The 18,907-nt window shown below is 45.9% G+C and overlaps 1 protein-coding gene across 1 annotated transcript; it reads right to left on the reverse strand.

The window, feature by feature from the left end:
* Window positions 1-6,806: 6,806 nt before the first annotated feature.
* LOC136577548 (gamma-crystallin-3-like) lies at window positions 6,807-10,883 on the reverse strand. Its single transcript, XM_066577464.1, has 3 exons — window positions 10,875-10,883; window positions 10,519-10,761; window positions 6,807-7,082 (listed from the first exon to the last, which is right to left on the reverse strand). Exons 1-3 carry the CDS (start codon window positions 10,881-10,883, stop codon window positions 6,807-6,809), a joined length of 528 nt encoding a protein of 175 aa, XP_066433561.1.
* Between the last annotated feature and the right edge of the window lie 8,024 nt (window positions 10,884-18,907).

Genomic DNA, 18,907 nt, shown 5'->3' on the forward strand with positions numbered 1-18,907 from the left:
GGACACGTGTGAGCTGCGTGAACAACATTGCTAAATCAGACGCACCCAGCTACGCTTTACTGCTGGCTTCGCCATTTGCTTTCCTTAATTGGGAAAAAAATACCTGCTCTGCCAGAGTTATAATAACTCTGCTACCCTCACGTTCTGTGACACATTAGCAGGGACACAGCACAGTTATTAAACTTAGATAATTCATTCACTAGAGGCAGTGGGGCCTTTCGTTTTGCAAAAAGGGCAAAAATTATATTTGGCCTGCAGTCTTGCGCCAATTTATTTCCTGCCTGTGAAATCAAATCACTGGTAATACAGCATGCTGAGGGGTAGGGGTAGGCCTAGAGGACGTGGACGCGGCCGAGGACGCGGAGGGCCAAGTCAGGGTGTGGGCACAGCCCGAGCTCCTGATCCCGGTGTGTCGCAGCCGACTGCTGCGCGATTAGGAGAGAGGCACGTTTCTGGCGTCCCCACATTCATCGCCCAATTAATGGGTCCACGCGGGAGACGGTTATTAGAAAATGAGCAGTGTGAGCAGGTCCTGTCCTGGATGGCAGAAAGTGCTTCGAGCAACCTATCGTCTACCCGCAGTTCTGCGCCGTCCACTGCTGCCAATCCGAATCCTCTGTCTGCTGCTCCTCCTTCCTCCCAGCCTCCTCACTCCACTACAATAACACCTGCTCAGGAGCGGGAACACTCCCAGGAACTGTTCTCGGGCCCCTGCTTAGATTGGGCAGCAGCGGTTCCTCTCCCACCAGAGGAGTTTATAGTCACTGATGCCCAACCATTCGAAAGTTCCCGGGGTCCGGGGGAAGAGGCTGGGGACTTCCGCCAACTGTCTCAACAACTTTCTGTGGGTGAGGAGGACGATGACGATCAGACACAGTTGTCTTGCAGTGAGGTAGTAGTAAGGGCAGTAAGTCCGAGGGAGCAGCGCACAGAGGATTCGGAGGAAGAGCAGCAGGACGATGAGGTGACTGACCCCACCTGGTGTGCAACGCTTACTCAGGAGGACAGGTCTTCAGAGGGGGAGTCAAGGGCATCAGCAGGGCAGGTTGCAAGAGGCAGTGCGGTGGCCAGGGGTAGAGGCAGGGCCAGACCGAATAATCCACCAAGTGTTTCCCAAAGCGCCCCCTCGCGCCACGCCACCCTGCAGAGGCCGAGGTGCTCTAAGGTCTGGCAGTTTTTCACAGAGACGCCTGACGACCGACGAACAGTGGTGTGCAACCTTTGTCGCGCAAAGCTCAGCCGGGGAGCCAACACCAACAGCCTCACCACCACCACCATGCGCAGACATATGATGGCCAAGCACCCCGCAAGGTGGGACGAAGGCCATTCAGCGCCTCCGGTTTGCACCCCTGCCTCTCCCCCTGTGCCCCAACCTGCCACTGAGATGCAACCCCCCTCTCAGGACACAGGCACTACCGTCTCCTGGCCTGCACCCACACCCTCACCTCCGCTGTCCTCGGCCCCATCCAGCAGTGTAGTTCAGCGCACCGTCCAGCCGTCGCTTGCGCAACTGTTGGAGCGCAAGCGCAAGTACGCCGCCACGCACCCGCACGCTCAAACGTTAACCGTCCGCATAGCAAAATTCATCAGCCTTGAGATGCTGCCGTATAGGGTTGTGGAAACGGAGTCCTTCAAAAGTATCATGGAGGCGGCGGCCCCGCGCTACTCAGTTCCCAGTCGCCACTACTTTTCCCGATGTGCCGTCCCAGCCCTGCACGACCACGTCTCCCGCAACATTGTACGCGCCCTCACCAACGCGGTTACTGCCACGGTCCACTTAACTACGGACACGTGGACAAGCACAGGCGGGCAGGGCCACTACATCTCCCTGACGGCACATTGGGTGAATTTAGTGGAGGCTGGGACAGAGTCAGAGCCTGGGACCGCTCACGTCCTACCCACCCCCAGAATTGCGGGCCCCAGCTCGGTGGTGGTATCTGCGGAGGTGTATGCTTCCTCCACTAAAGCACCCTCCTCCTCCTCCTCTGTCTCGCAATCAAGATGTGTTAGCAGCAGCATGTCGCCAGCAGTCGGTGTCGCGCGGTGTGGCAGCACAGCGGTGGGCAAGCGTCAGCAGGCCGTGCTGAAACTACTCAGCTTAGGCGATAAGAGGCACACGGCCCACGAACTGCTGCAGGGTCTGACACAGCAGACCGACCGCTGGCTTGCGCCGCTGAGCCTCCAACCGGGCATGGTCGTGTGTGACAACGGTCGTAACCTGGTGGCGGCTCTGCAGCTCGGCAGCCTCACGCACGTGCCATGCCTGGCCCACGTCTTTAATTTGGTGGTTCAGCGGTTTCTGAAAAGCTACCCACGCTTGTCAGACCTGCTCATAAAGGCGCGCCGGCTCTGCGCACATTTCCGCAAGTCCCACACGGACGCTGCCACCCTGCGCACCCTGCAACATCACTTTAAGCTGCCAGTGCACCGACTGCTGTGCGACGTGCCCACACGGTGGAACTCTACGCTCCACATGTTGGCCAGGCTCTATGAACAACGTAGAGCTATAGTCGAATACCAACTCCAACATGGGCGGCGCAGTGGGAGTCAGCCTCCTCAATTCCTTTCAGAAGAGTGGGCCTGGTTGGCAGACATCTGCCATGTCCTTGGTAATTTTGAGGAGTCTACCCAGGTGGTGAGCGGCGATGCTACAATCATTAGCGTCACCATTCCTCTGCTATGCATCTTGAGAAATTCCCTGCAAACCATAAAGGCAGCTGCTTTGCGCTCGGAAACGGGGGCGGGGGAAGACAGTATGCCGCTGGATAGTCAGGGCACCCTCCTGTCTATTTCTCAGCGCGTACAGGAGGAGGAGGAGGAGCATGAGGAGGATGAGGAGGAGGGGGAAGAGACAGCTTGGCCCGCTGCTGACGGTACACCGGCTGATTGCCTGTCATCCTTTCAGCGTGTATGGCCTGAGGAGGAGGAGGAGGAGGATCCTGAAAGTGATCTTCCTAGTGAAGACAGCCATGTGTTGCGTACAGGTACCCTGGCACACATGGCTGACTTCATGTTAGGATGCCTTTCTCGTGACCCTCGCGTTGCACGCATTCTGGCCACGACGGATTACTGGGTGTACACACTGCTCGATCCACGGTATAAGGAGAACCTTCCCACTCTGATTCCCGAAGAGGAAAGGGGTTCGAGAGTGTTGCTATACCACAGGACCCTTGCGGACAAGCTGATGGTAAAATTCCCAGCCGACAGCGCTAGTGGCAGAAGGCGCAGTACCGAGGGCAAGGTAGCAGGGGATGTGCGTAGATCGAGCAGCATGTACATCCCAGGCAGTGCAACAGTCTTTAAGGGCCTGGCCAGCTTTATGGCTCCCCACCAAGACTGTGTCACCGCTCCCCAGTCACGGCTGAGTCGGCGGGAGCACTGTAAAAGGATGGTGAGGGAGTACGTAGCGGATCGCACGACCATCCTTGGTGACGCCTCTGCCCCCTACAACTACTGGGTGTCGAAGCTGGACACGTGGCCTGAACTAGCGCTGTATGCCCTGGAGGTGCTTGCTTGTCCTGCGGCTAGCGTCTTGTCGGAGAGGGTGTTTAGTGCGGCTGGGGGATTCATCACTGATAAGCGTAGCCGCTTGTCAACCGACAGTGCCGACAGGCTAACACTCATCAAGATGAACAAAGGCTGGATTTCCCCAGACTTCTGTTCTCCACCAGCGGACAGCAGCGATACGTAAGCAATACGTAGGCTGCACCCGCGGATGGAAGCTACGTTCTCTCTCACCATCCAAAACGGGGACATTTCTGCTTCATCAATCTGTGTCTAATATTCCTCCTCCTCCTCCTCCTCCTGCTCCTCCTCCTGAAACCTCACGTAATCACGCTGAACGGGCAATTTTTCTTAGGGCCACAAGGCTCACTCAAATAATTTTTCAGAACAATTTTTATAAGTTTCAATGCGCTTAAAAGCATTGGAACTTTAACTTGAACCAATTTTTCGTTACACTGGGCTGCCTCCAGGCCTAGTTACCACTTAAGCCACATTAACCAAAGCGATTAATGGGTTTCACCTGCCCTCTTGGCTGGCCATGGCCAATTTTTGGGATGTACATTAGTACTGTTGATACAGCAATTTTTGTGGGCCCTCGCCTACAGTGTAATCAAATTAATTTTTAGCCCACCTGCATTACAGCTGACGTTACCTCAGCTGTGTTGGGCAATGCAATGGGATATTTTTATGTACCGCCGGTGGGTTCCAGGGAGCCACCCATGCTGTAGGTGCACACTGAGTTTTTAATACATCTGTACACTTCTAAAGAACCCGTCTGACTGGGGCATGCAGTGTGGGCCGAAGCCCACCTGTATTACGCACGACATTACTACCTCAGCTGTGTTGGGCAATGCAATGGGATATTTCTATGTACCGCCGGTGGCTTCCTGGCACCCACCCAGGCAGTGGGTCCACAGGGAGTTTAACCTACATGTGTCCACTTGTAAAGAACCCCAGTCTGACTGGGGCATGCAGTGTGGGCCGAAGCCCACCTGCATTAAGCACGACATTACTACCTCAGCTGTGTTGGGCAATGCAATGGGATATTTTTATGTACCGCCGGTGGGTTCCAGGGAGCCACCCATGCTGTAGGTGCACACTGAGTTTTTAATACATCTGTACACTTCTAAAGAACCGGTCTGACTGGGGCATGCAGTGTGGGCCGAAGCCCACCTGTATTACGCACGACATTACTACCTCAGCTGTGTTGGACAATGCAATGGGATATTTCTATGTACCGCCGGTGGCTTCCTGGCACCCACCCAGGCAGTGGGTCCACAGGGAGTTTAACCTACATGTGTCCACTTGTAAAGAACCCCAGTCTGACTGGGGCATGCAGTGTGGGCCGAAGCCCACCTGCATTAAGCACGACATTACTACCTCAGCTGTGTTGGGCAATGCAATGGGATATTTTTATGTACCGCCGGTGGGTTCCAGGGAGCCACCCATGCTGTAGGTGCACACTGAGTTTTTAATACATCTGTACACTTCTAAAGAACCCGTCTGACTGGGGCATGCAGTGTGGGCCGAAGCCCACCTGTATTACGCACGACATAAGTACCTCAGCTGTGTTGGGCAATGCAATGGGATATTTCTATGTACCGCCGGTGGCTTCCTGGCACCCACCCATGCTGTGGGTCCACAGGGAATTATAAATGCATCTGTTTCCACTTATAAAGAAACCCAGTCTGACTGGGGCATGCAGTGTGGGCCGAAACCCACCTGCATTAACCCTTTCCAGTCCACTGTGTGACCTGTGAAGACATTAGGGTTTAAGGCTGTACAGCTCCGTTGTTGGTAGACGTCCGTCGGGGTTCTCTTACTGTATATTGCCAGCCTCTCTGCTGTCGGAGCCTATCCTACGTGTCAGCTCATGCAGTACTGGCTTTAGCCAGCATATAGCGCCGTTGTATAACGGCAGAAAAAGAGTAAGCCCCCTAGGAAAACCATATACAAATTGGATTGGAAAGGGTTAAGCACAATATTACTACCTCAGCTGTGTTGGGCAATGCAATGGGATATTTCTATGTACCGCCGGTGGCTTCCTGGCACCCACCCATGCTGTAGGTGCACACGGAGTTTTTACTACATCTGTACACTTATAAAGAACCCCAGTCAGACTGGGGCATGCAGTGTGGGCCGAAGCCCACCTGCATTAAGCACGACATTACTACCTCAGCTGTGTTGGGCAATGCAATGGGATATTTCTGTGTACCGCCGGTGGGTTCCAGGGAGCCACCCATGCTGTGGGTCGACAGGGACTTCACAATAGGGAGTTGTACCTGCCTGTGTCTATGAATTAAAAAGCCCGGTCTGACTGGGGCATGCAGACACCTTGACAGAATGAATAGTGTGTGGCACATAGGTTCCCCATTGCTATGCCCACGTGTGCAGCTCCTGATGGCGGTGGCACAGGATTCTATTTCTCATTGCTTCTGTACAGCATTGTGGGCTATCGCTCCGCCACTTTTAAAGAGGGTCGCTGCCTAGCCGTGCCAACCTCTGCAGTGTGTGCCTGCGGTCCCTCGTCATGGCAGACGCAATTCTAAATAGACATGAGCGTGGTGTGGCATGAGGGCAGCTGAAGGCTGCCCAGGGACACTTTGGTGTGCGCTGTGGGGGGGAGGGGGGGCGGTTGGGCAGCATGTAACCCAGGAGAAGTGTCAGTGGAGTGTCATGCAGGCAGTGATTGTGCTTTGTTGGAGGTAGTGTGGTGCTTAGCAAAGGTATGCCATGCTAATGAGGGCTTTTCAGAAGTAAAAGTTGTTGGGAGGGGGGGGGGGCCCACTCTTGCCGGTATTGTGGCTTAATAGTGGGACCTGTGAACTTGAGATGCAGCCCAACATGTAGCCCCTCGCCTGTCCTATCCGTCACTGTGTCGTTCCCATCACTTTGTTGAATTGCCCAGATTTTCACACATGAAAACCTTAGCGAGCATCGGCGAAATACAAAAATGCTCTGGTCGCCCATTGACTTCAATGGGGTTCGTTGTTCGAAACGAACCCTCGAGCATCGCGGGAAGTTCGTTCCGAATAACGAACACCCGAACATTTTGGTGTTCGCTCATCTCTAATTTTAATCATTAGTGATTCTCTCGGTGATATCATACTCTGTTCTTCTAGGGTATTCCTCTGTCACGGTGACATCCTTGTTGAAAAAATAAATAGAAGAATCTCAAAAAGTTTTTGTTATGTAAACTCACTACTCTTTTACTTGAGTACGAGAGGAAAAGGATGGTTGCAATGATTTACACTACAGCTCTTTAGATATGTCAGAATCAATATTTATTAACTTTCAGTTTGTTAAAATAAGTGATGAATACGTCTGAAAGACCCAATTCTGGGGCTCATGGCTCCCCAGTCGCTGAATCTCCTGTACTCTCCTGGTCTCAGGTAATACTGACGTCCCCTGTAGTTTGGCTCCTCATAGAACATCCAATATCCATCATGCACATGGCAAGAGTGGATATCATTGAAGCGGAATCTCTCATGGACATGAGGACAATCTTCACTGAATTCCATCATCTGACCTCTGAAGTCTTCTCTCTCATGAATTCTGATTTTAAAGGATCCTTGATGCTTTAGAAGAAATGAAAAGAAACATTAATCCATTGATACTATATTTGGGCTAAATTACACAATAGAATCATAGATCATAGAATCATAGAGTTGGAAAGGACCTCCAGGGTCATCGGGTCCAACCCCCCTGCTCAGTACAGGATTTACTAAATCATCCCAGACGGAAGTTTGTCCAGCCTTTGTTTGAACATTTCCATTGAAGGAGAACTCACCACCTCCCGTGGTAACCTGTTCCACTCATTGATCACCCTCACTGTCAGAAAGTTTTTTCTAATATCTAATTGTGTCTCCTCCCTTTCAGTTTCATCCCATTGCTTCTGGTCTTTGCTTGTGCAAATGAGAATAGGGCTGATTCTTCTCCAATGTGACAACCCTTCAGATATTTGTAGACCTCTATTAAGTCTCCTCTCAGCCTTCTTTTTTGCAAGCTAAACATTCCCAGATCCTTTAACCGTTCTTCATAGGACATGATTTGCAGACCACTTACCATCTTGGTAACTGTTCTCTGAACTTGCTTCAGTTTGTCTATGTCTTTTTTAAAGTGGGGTGCCCAGAACTGGACACAGTATTCCAGATGAGGTCTGACTAAGGAAGAGTAGAGGGGGATAATGACCTCACATGATCTAGACTCTATGCTTCTCTTAATACATCCCAGAATTGTGTTTGCCTTTTTGGCTGCTGCATCACATTGTTGACTCATGTTCAGTCTATGATCTATTAGTATACCCAAGTCTTTTTCACATGTGCTCCTGCTTAGCTCAGTTCCTCCCATTCTGTATTTCCTTTTTCATTTTTCTTGCCCAGGTGTAGGACTTTGTTAAATTAATCTTTTAAAAACCTTTTTTATTCATGAAATAGTAAAACAATGTCACTATTTGTGCATAGGTAAAAAAGGTATTATATAATTAGTTTTTTTGAAAATTCTATGACTATGGTTTGGTTAACATTTGAACATTTACACAGGGGCAGATTTATTATTTAAAATGCACCAGTTTTCTGGTGCAAAATGTGTAAAAACTGTCTTAGGCTGCCTGTCCATGGGCGTTTTTGAATTGCGTTCCCCGTGGCGATAATCCAGATGCGGGGAACACAATGAACACTTTCCATAGTGTTGCTATGGAAAGCGGTGCCCACCTGCCCATGAGCGGAGAATCACTGCAATTCTCCGCTCGCAACCGGCAATTCCCAGTGTGCTGCGAATTGCCGCGTTTCTCCACGGTCAGCCTATGTGTCAGATAGGCTGACAGCTGAGATCCATCTGCCGGCTCCTGCTCCTGGGCGGTGGATACCACAACGCCCATGGACAAGCAGCCTTATGTACCTTACACCTTCTTTTGTCACCTCCATAAAAAGGGAATGGTTTTGACGAATGTGAATGGTTTCTCAGGGAAGGGGGCCTAAATGCAACCTCATGCACCAAATAATGGCATGAACTAAGCCAATTAATAGGTACGTAGTATAAAGATAGACAAAGGTGTCTAAAAATGTGCTAGGTTGTCATACACCATGAGCCACTGTACACTGTCATAAATCTGGAGCATTTTGAGACTAAATTTGCACCATCTATTATTTAGAATTAGTAAATCTTCTACACTACATTTAACAACATATTCACATAGAAAGCATGAAAAAAGCACAAGCCGTTCTAATTCAAACTATTCCCCTGCAATGTTAATCTATAAAAAGTAAAACCTCCCAATAGGAGGAATTTTCCTTCTCTTAATGGTACATGCATACAGTTACGGAAATAGCATCCCTTCATTTGAATGGGTGTATGCACATGGATTTATTTTTACTTGGACTTCGAGTTTGAGTAGAAAAATCGCAGCATTGTCTATTCTTGTCCGATTTTCAGACACCAATAGCACATGTCAATGTGCGGTGTTCTGCATATCAGACAGCACATGGATGGGGTGTTCATGTACTGTCCAGTATGAGTTACAACCTGAGAACCTCGGACACAAGATTTAAATCGCCATAGTGCATGTACCCTAAAGGCCCATTTACACTGAAAGATGATTGCTCAAAAATCGCTCAAACGTCAGTTTGAGTGACAGTTTTAAGCGATCATCTTTGCATAAACTTTAAAGTAGCTAATTAACTACTTAAAGGATTAAATGCAGGTGGAGTGGGACACCGCTGATAACTTCAAGAAAAGCAGCTGTTTTCTATATGCAAACAGCTGCTTTGTTCTCGCAGTTATCAGCGGTGTACCACTAAGCTGCTACCTCCGAGAAACAGCAGAAGCGTTGACAGTTCCTTTGTACTTGGAGCTTTCAGCTGGTTTCCCGCTGGAACATACCAGCTGAAAGAATACTATGAGCGACGCTTGGTGAGCAAATCAGCGTGTGGCGCTGATAAGAGTCATTGTTGATTTCCAGCTCGCTAGAAATCAACGATGAACAAATAGTGCACGAGCAGTTCATGATGGCAGCGCAATTAGACACCACGATTATCACTCAAAAGATGGCTTTTGAGCGAATTTTTGAGCGATAATCGCTGCGTCCATATGGGCCTTAAGGAACAAAACGTGTTCCTTATTATAGATAAATATGTAAATACCAAGGCCAGGCTCACATGGCCACAATTCATTGCATGAGGCAAATCACCACACACTATCTTGGCGTGTATGTGCGTGTAATACACGGCAAAATAAAACATGCTGTGATTTTTCTTGGCCACACATTTTGCGCATAATGTCTGAGAAATAACATGGGAGCCTTGTGACAGATTGGTACAGTGCACTATGCTTGCAAAACCCGCGCACATAATATGTTGTCACAACACACTTGTGTGAGCCCGACTTAATAGAGGTATAAGCTGTCCTATAGAAAAAACAGAGCAGTCTCTTAGCTACAGTGATGGTCGAGATACTAGTGTCTAGCTTACTAAACTCATAAACATCAAGATTACTTCAGTATTAACAACTTCCGTACTAAAAGTTTTAAGCCCCTTTCCTACCAGTTATGGGTCATGTTGGTGTTTATAGGCAGTCAGGAACTGGTTAAGGAATATTGATTTAATTAATTTTGGGGATGAATCTTGCCTATCCAATTTTTCAGTCACCAAAATACGTGCTTAATTGTTATCACGACTCTGGTCACTGCAATACTTTAGTAATCCATATGCAATACTTCAGTGATCAATATGCCTTTGGTTTTAGGGTAAGTTGAATCAAATAGAAGTAGCTTCCATTATAATTCACTGACAAGTATAGTCACATTTACTGCTTTTGTTTGGCAATCTGACCTGCCAATCGAAAAAGTACAAAAACTTGACATCGCCAGCTTTATTTATAAACATTTGCAAAAAAACCCCGCTACTGTATGTTTAGATTTTTCACACATCTATTTTTGAGTCATACTGAATCCTAAGTAGTGGTGGATAATTCAATTTCAAACATTTTTGCACAATCCAGGCAAATGAGGGGAATTACCTGAGGACTGATACGACAAGACCTAATGGAATCATTGTAACCCATCCATTGCTGGAAACTAGGGTATTCTCCTCTGTGGAGGAAATACTGGTGTCCTCGGTAGTTGGGGTGTTCATACAGGATCCAGTTTCCATTATCAACCCTAATGGAATTGCAGCGTCTAAAGTATGAAGATAAGTCAGAACATTCAGCGCTGCACTCATAGGAACAGCCCTGGAAGTTTCTGTCTTCATAGAATATGATCTGGAAGAAGAGAAAAATAAAGTAATTTGTTGGCATTTATCAAATAGTTTAGTGTTTTTGTCAAAAACAATATTTTTAAAAGTATTAGCTTTAGATCATAAAGCCTTTCTTACCTTTCCCATATTGCCGCTGGTATATTTTCAAGCGTTCTCTGCTGTTTTTTGTTACACAGAAAGTTCTTTATATATACGTCCCCTCGTGAATACATTCACCATGCTGCTGACCTGACTTATTTTTCTCACTTAGCAGAATGTAAAGCTTTTAAAATCCTTTATGTTTAAAAAATGCCAGCGCCTGTGTCACTTTTGTTTCTAGCTTTTGCTTGCACCTGTATTTTAAATCACTGACTGGCTGACAATTTCAACGAACTAAATATCTTATACATTTAAAAGAAAATACACATTTCAATATGTTACGTTTGAACAGATTACTGATTAGAGAAAATGCTAATTGTATGTATGGATTTGAATGCTTTGATTTAGTTTCTTTTTTGGTTAGTTGGTTTATTTAAAACCTTATAAGAGATTTCTGATAACTTGCAAGGTTAGTCAATTAGGTGGGGGTTTTCAAACATCCAGCAAAAATGTGCAATGAAGTCATTGCTTCAGCCTTGCCGTGTGATCAAAGGGGTTTCCACTTTTTACTGTTTCCAATTTTTTTTATTGGTTATAGAATAGGAAATGATGCAAATTTCTAATATATGTACATTCAAAATTCTGCTCACATACGGGTACCTTTCTTATATCAATATAGTGTCCATTTTTTGCACAGCAGAATGGTGTAGTCAATGGACAAGTCTGTCCATGGTAATGGACGTTAGACACGTGACCCTCCAAACTTGTCATGTGACCCCTGATATTCAACTGACACTGTCCAGTCATCTAATATTTATTTATTAGGAGACAGGTAAATGTCTAAGCAATATATATAGATTAAGAATGATATGGTAATGGAATACAAACTAAAAGGGATTTTGGCCCATTGACACTTCTATGGGCTATAATATCGGCAGTCATCTTTGGGTTGCCCTATGGGAGCATCCATTTCTGTACTGACAATGTTTATTTATTAAGTTTTATATCACGGATTACGAATTAATTTTTGTTTGCTTTTAGATCTCAGCATATAGTAGTTTTTTGTATTAACTATATGTTTTAACAAACATATGATTTGATGCATGACCTCTGACCCTGCTTGTGGGAACATTTCAATGGATCATGGGATATATATTGGAGCACTGTGTGATATCTATATGTACACCCGAGGAAAAATCCAGTATGGATTTGAAACGTATAGTGAAAGCTCTGTTATCAAAAAGGGTTATTTAACCGAAAAGCCATTTTAGGCAACTTCTATTAGGTCCTGCACTGGAGTGTATTCCATCCTAGCTGTGGAATAGTAATGGACGTTAGATATGTGATTCAGCAAACACGTCATGTGACCCCTAATATTCAGCTGACACTGACCAGGTATCTAATCAGTGAATGGTAGATTGAGGAACAGACATTTTTTCAACATTATTACATGCAGTGTGTCATTATGTCTGGCAGTGCCTGTGTAGGAGCAGCTCTTATATTCTTCTCCCTGTCTACTGCATGCTGTTTTTTTCCCAGTTAACTTTATTAACCTCATGACAACATCACTTGGAGACAGTTGTATGTGATCATTTCAAAGGTTAATTGCTGAAAACACACACACTACTGTCTGAGGGTGATATTGTCATGTTGTTGTTAATAAAGTTAACTGAAAAAAACACCACACAGAGGAGACATTGAGCAGAATAATAGAGCTGTTTCTCTACAGACACTGACAGGCAGGAGACACTGCCATAGTAATACTGTATAAACTCTCCTCCTCCACAGACATCGACATACATAAAGAGATGCTGCTGTAGAAATATTGTGTAATGTCTGCTCCTCCACAGACACTGACAGACATGAGGAGATGCGGCTGTAGTAATACTGTAAGATGTCTTCTCCTTCACAAATACTGACAGACATGAGGAGACGCTGCTGTAGTAATACTGTATGATATCTGCTCCTCCTCAGACACTGACAGACATAAGGAGACGCTGCTGTAGAAATCCTGTACAATGTCTTCTCCTCAGACACTGACAGACATGAGGAAAGGCTGCTGTAGTAATACTGTATGATGTCTGCTCCTCCTCAGACACTGACGGACATGAGGAGACGCTGCTGTAGTAATACTGTATGATGTCTTCTCAGACACAGACAGACATGAGAAGATGCTGCAGTGGTAATACAGTATGATGTCTGCTCCTCCACAAACACTGACAGACATGAGGAGACACTGCTGTGGTAATACTGTATGATGTCTTCTCCTCAGACACTGACAGACATGAGGAGACGCTGCTGTAGTAATACTGTATGATGTCTGCTCCTCCTCAGACACTAACAGACATGAGGAGACATTGCCATAGTAATACCGTGCAATGTCTTCTCAGACACTGACAAATATGAGGACACACTGTTGTAGTAATAATGTATAATGTCTTCTCAGACACTGACAAACATGAGCAATGTTGTTGTAGTAATACTGTATGATGTCTCCTCCACAGACTTTGTCAAAAATGAGGACATGCTGCCATAGTAAAGAGTATAATGTCTCCTTCTCCACAGACACTTACAGACATGAGAGGAAACTGCTGAGGAGACACTGTGGTATGTCTCCTCCTACACAGATATTGACAGACATGAGGAGACGCTGATGTAGAAATCCTGTACAATGTCTTCTCCTTCATAGACATTGGCAGACATGAGGAGACGCTGCTGTAAGAATAATGTATAATGTCTGCTCCTCCACAAACACTGACAGACATGAGGAGACGCTGCTGTGGTAATACTGTATGATGTCTTCTCCTCAGACACTGACAGACATGAGGAGACACTGCTGTGGTAATACTGTATGATGTCTGCTCTTCCACAAACACTAATAGACATGAGGAGACGCTGCTGTAATAATACTGTATAATGTCTCTTCCACAGACACTGACAGACATGAGGAGATGTGGCTGTAGTAATACTGTAAGATGTCTTCTCCTTAATAGACATTGGCAGACCTGAGGAGACGCTGCTGTAATACTAATGTATAATGTCTGCTCCTCCGCATACACTGACAGACATGAGAAGACGCTGCTGCAATAAAAATATATAATTTCTGCTTCAGAGGCGTAACTTGAAGATTTGGGGCCCCAATGCAAAGTCTGTAACAGTGACCCCCAACTATAATGCATTATTCATAGTACTAGGCTCAATATATGGAGAAGAGAGGTCTTATGGAACCCCCTAAGGCTCCTGAGCCCGGGTGCAACTGCATCCTCTGCATCTCCTATAGTTTCGCCCCTGGCTCTTCTTCTCCACAGACACAAACAGACGTGAGGGGATGCTGCTGTAGTAATACTATACAATGTCTTCTTCTCCACAGACGCTAACAGACATGAGGAGATGCTGCTGTAGTGATACTGCATGATGTCTTCTCCTCCACAAACACTGGCACACATGAGGAGATGCTGCTGTAGTGATACTGCATGATGTCTTCTCCTCCACAAACACTGGCACACATGAGGAGATGCTGCTGTAGTAATACTGTATGATGTCTTCTCCTCCACAGACGCTCACAGACATGAGGACTCTGCTCTAGTAATGCTGTATAATGTCTCCTTCTCCTCAGACACTGACAGACATGAGGAGATGCTGGTATGGTAATAAGCTATAATGTCTGCTCTTCCACAGACACTGACACAATCTTGACTCTTTTGCCGTTGGTCATTAAAATAATTTTAAACCTCCATTCCTGTGTCTATTTTTATTGATATGCTTGAAAATATAGGGAAAAAGTGAGAGATATTAAAGTAACTCTGTCAGGTTTTCCATGCTCCCCTTCTCCGGAAAGCATAAGACTGAGGTTGAGATGCACAGCATGGGGATATAAAGCTTTCTATTACTTAATTTAAGGATTATATTGAGACTGGGGTTGTACCACTGGATTGGTGCATTGCCAATATGGTTCCAATATTCAAAAAAGGGTCAAAAAGAGGCAGGTAAGTCTCACTTCAATAATTGGAAAAATATTTAAGAGGTTTCTAGGAGATGCCATCCTGGAATACCTTGAGGAAAACAACAGTATAACTCCTCATCAGCACACATTCATGAGGGGTCGATCATTTCAAACCAACTTGATTGGCTTCCACTGCAAAGTAAGTTCTAAGCTGGACCTGGGAGAGAGTGTTGATCTTATATATATGGATTTTACTAAAGCATTTGACACTATGCCGCATGACAGGTTACTATATAAAATGAGACAACTCAGTCAGGGCAAAAACGTGTGTAGCTGGGTAAAGAACTGACTCGGAGATAGAAAGCAGAGGGTGATAATAAATGGTTTATACTCTGATTGGGCCATCGCTGCTAGTGGGGTGCCACAAGATTCAGTATTAGGCCCCACTCTGTTCAATATATTTATTAATGACCTGATAGAGGGACTGCACAGTAAAATATCAATATTTGCAGATGATACAAAATTATACATGATAATTAATACAACGGTCTGCAAATGGACCTAGATAAACTGGGGGCTTGGGTAGAAAAATGGCAAATGAAAGTTCAATATTGATAAATGTAAGGCTATGCACTTGAGAAGGAGAAATAGATGTCACCAATATACACTAAATGGGCTACTGCTAGGGGAAAATGGTATGGAAAAAAGACCTCAGGGTACTAGTTGACTGTAGACTTAGCTGGAGCAATCAATGCCAGTCAGCTGCTGCAAAGGCAAATAAAGTTTTGGGGTGCATTAAAAAAGATATATGGGCGAAGGACAATAACATTATTCTTCCACTAGACAAGGCACTTGTCAAGCCTCACATGGAATACTGTGTACAGTACTGGACACCAGTACTCAGGAAAGACATTGCAGTGCTTGAGGGGGTTCAAAGACGGGCAACTAAATTCATAAACGGAATGGGACGACTGGAATACCCAGAGAGGCTATCAAAACTGGGATTATTCACCCGAGAAAAAAGACGGTTCAGGGGCGACCAAATAACTATGTATAAATACAATAGGGGACATTAAAAGGATCTCTCCCATGATCTGTTTATACCCAGGACTATGATGGTAACAAGAGGGCATCCTCTACATTTAGAGGAAAGAAGGTTTCATCACCAACATAGAAGGGGGTTCTTTACTGTAAGAGCTGTGAGACTATGAACCTCTCAGCCTGAGGATGTGGTGATGGCAAAATCAATAGAGGAGTTTAAGAGGGGACTAGATGTCTTTTTAGAGCACTACAACATTACGGGATATAGACATTAAATAACCAGAAGTGTTGTTGATCCAGGTATCTTCCGACTGCCAGTCTTGGAGTCAGGTAGAACTTTTCAAATGTTGATCCAGGGATTATTCTGATTGCAATTATGGAGTCGGGAAGGAATTTTCCCCCCCAAAATGGAGTAAATTGGCTTCTGCCTCATTGTTTCTTTTTGCCTTCCTCTGGATCAATAAGGGGGGTGAAAACGAGCTGAACTGGATGGACATTTATCTTTTTTCAGCCTAGCATACTATGTTACTAATTATTTTCATGTATAAAAATGTTTAAATGCTAACAAAGTCATACAAGAAAAGCTGTTAAAGAAGAAAATAGAACTCACAAGATTTGCCTATGAGTCTTGGCAGCATTTTCACAATATTTTACAGAAAAATATTGAATAAAATCATAGGAATGTATATGTCTGACACTAGTATCTTCCCCTCGATGGCAGTTAGTAGCTGTTAATGGCTCAAACCCATCATCCTTGGGCATTGTTTAGAGGGATCCTGATTGGACAGTTCCTCCATCTTTGGCGGAATTGTATTAGTATTTCTTTTTTGTTAAAAAGGAAGAGATGGTACTGGAAGGGATCGAACCGGCAACCTCCATTCACTCCAGTCGGTAGCGCTCTACACTAGGCCATCCAGTATTTGGACAGTTCCTTTGCTGAAACCTAGTCTTGTTGTCAGGATTCAAAACTGCAACCTCCTGCACCCTGAGCTTTCATACTGTGCTATTCAGCATGCTGGATAGCTTCCTCTGATTCTTAGTCTCATGTTCCTTGTTCCTGGTTCCGTGTCTTCCCTGTCTAGTCCAACCCATGTCTTATTCCTTCCCCAGTTAGCCCTCTATATAAACCTAGCCCTGCCACTCCCTTCTTGTGTGATTATTCTGCTTCATAGCACTATTTGGTCAAGTTACCTGCTCCTCCACTATTTTTGCAAGACTACCCAATAAGGACTCCTGGCTTCCATTTGACTATGCTTTCCGCCTCACCCATTCTACTGCAACTGTAACTACCTGATAACGACTCCCGGCTTCCAGCTGACCACACTTCTGCCTCATCCATTGTACTGCATCTGTGACTACCTGCTGACGACCTCCCTCTTCCTCCTGACTACTCTCCAGTCCCGCATGGCTACTACAACCGTGGCTCACATCCAGTGCTGGTAAGACATTACAGAAACTCTCGAAGTATTTCATACAAAGAGGATATTTTAGGAAGTATGTTAATGGGGCTATAATCAAGCTTTATCAACAGATCACTCAGAGTTACTTTCAAAGTACTATGAACACAATAGAAACAACAAAACTGGTATTGGAGTGCTGTCCTGGGATATATTGGGAAAAATTGAAGTTGGTTTTGGAAAAGAATGTGAGTTACTTTTTGCTTAGTTAGGAGATCCTGAGCAGAGATGAGCGAGCACACTCATCCGAGCTTGATGCTCGTTTGAGTATTAGGGTACTCGAGATGCTCGTTACTTGAGACGAACACCACACGGTACTCGAGTGAATTGCATTTCCTTCCCTGCAAGTTTAGCGCCATTTTCTAGCCAATAGACATGCAGGGAAGGCATTACCACTTCCTGCTGTGATGTGCCAGCCCTCCCCCCCCCCTCAGTAGTTAGTGGCTGGGCCGATCAGGTGACCGCCGAGTACTTAGACTGGTCCCACCTGCGGCTCGCCTCAGACGCATGCAGGCAGAGGTTAGGGAAAGTGCTACTGCTGATATAGGGAAAGTGTTAGAGTAGGATCCTGTAATTAAGAACCCCAACGGTCCTTCTTAGGGCTACTCCTCACTGTGTGCATTACTGTTGTGGCTGGCTGGGAGCAGTAGTGCACCATTTTTTTTTTTTAACATCTAGGGCTGTGCAGGCCATTTCAGCTATACTGTTGTGTGCAGTGCAAAAAAGTGTAGGGACAGAGCTGCTTCTATAGGGAAAGTTTTACAGTCCTGATCTTCTGTACAAGAACCCCAATGCTCCTTCTTAGGGCTACATCTGACCGTGTGCATTACAGTTGTGGCTGGCTGGGAGCAGTAGTGCACCAATTTTTGCATTACGCATCTAGGCCTGTTCCCAGCCTTTTAGTAATAGCGTTCTCAGCCTGCAGTGCCGTACAACCAGCTCTCACTGTGAAACTGCACTCTAAAATTTTCTAGCCTACTGCAAAGTAGTTCAGTTATACCGTTCTGTGTGTGCTGTGCATAAGGCAGAGTGTAGTGACACAGCGACTTCTATAGGGAAAGTTTTACAGTCCTGATCCCCCGTGCAAGAACCCCAACACTCCTTCTTAGGGCTACATCTCGCCGTGTGCATTACAGTTGTGGCTGGCTGGGAGCAGTAGTGCACCATTTTTTGTATTTCGCATCTAGGCCTGTTCCCAGCCTTTCCAATAATAGCGTTCTCAGCCTGCAGTGCATTACACTGAGGTAATTTAACACTAAACTATCTCACAATACCCTTTCCTTGGGGGGGTTAAGATAGCCGCAGTTACCAGCACTATTCACTGGCTTTACAGTCTTCTCCCACTCCATACAGCCTCTATTATCTACAAGTCTCTGAGCGGTAAATTACCCCTAGGTATCAGCGCAAGACAGCGGGTTAATTTTTTCAAGTCACAGCATATCTACAAGTCTCTGTGTGCGGTGAATTAGCCACGGTTGTCAGCGCTGTACAGGGTGGTAATTTATTTCGGCCCTGCTCTATCCTTAATCTGCCATGATAAGGAGTAGCGGTAAGGGTCAAGGACGCGGGGGTATACAAGTGAGGGTGTGGGCACAGGCCGAGTTCCTGGGCATGGTGAATCACAGCCGGCT

The sequence above is a fragment of the Eleutherodactylus coqui genome, chromosome 8 (genome assembly GCF_035609145.1).
Source record: "Eleutherodactylus coqui strain aEleCoq1 chromosome 8, aEleCoq1.hap1, whole genome shotgun sequence".
NCBI classification, from domain to species: Eukaryota; Metazoa; Chordata; class Amphibia; order Anura; family Eleutherodactylidae; genus Eleutherodactylus; species Eleutherodactylus coqui.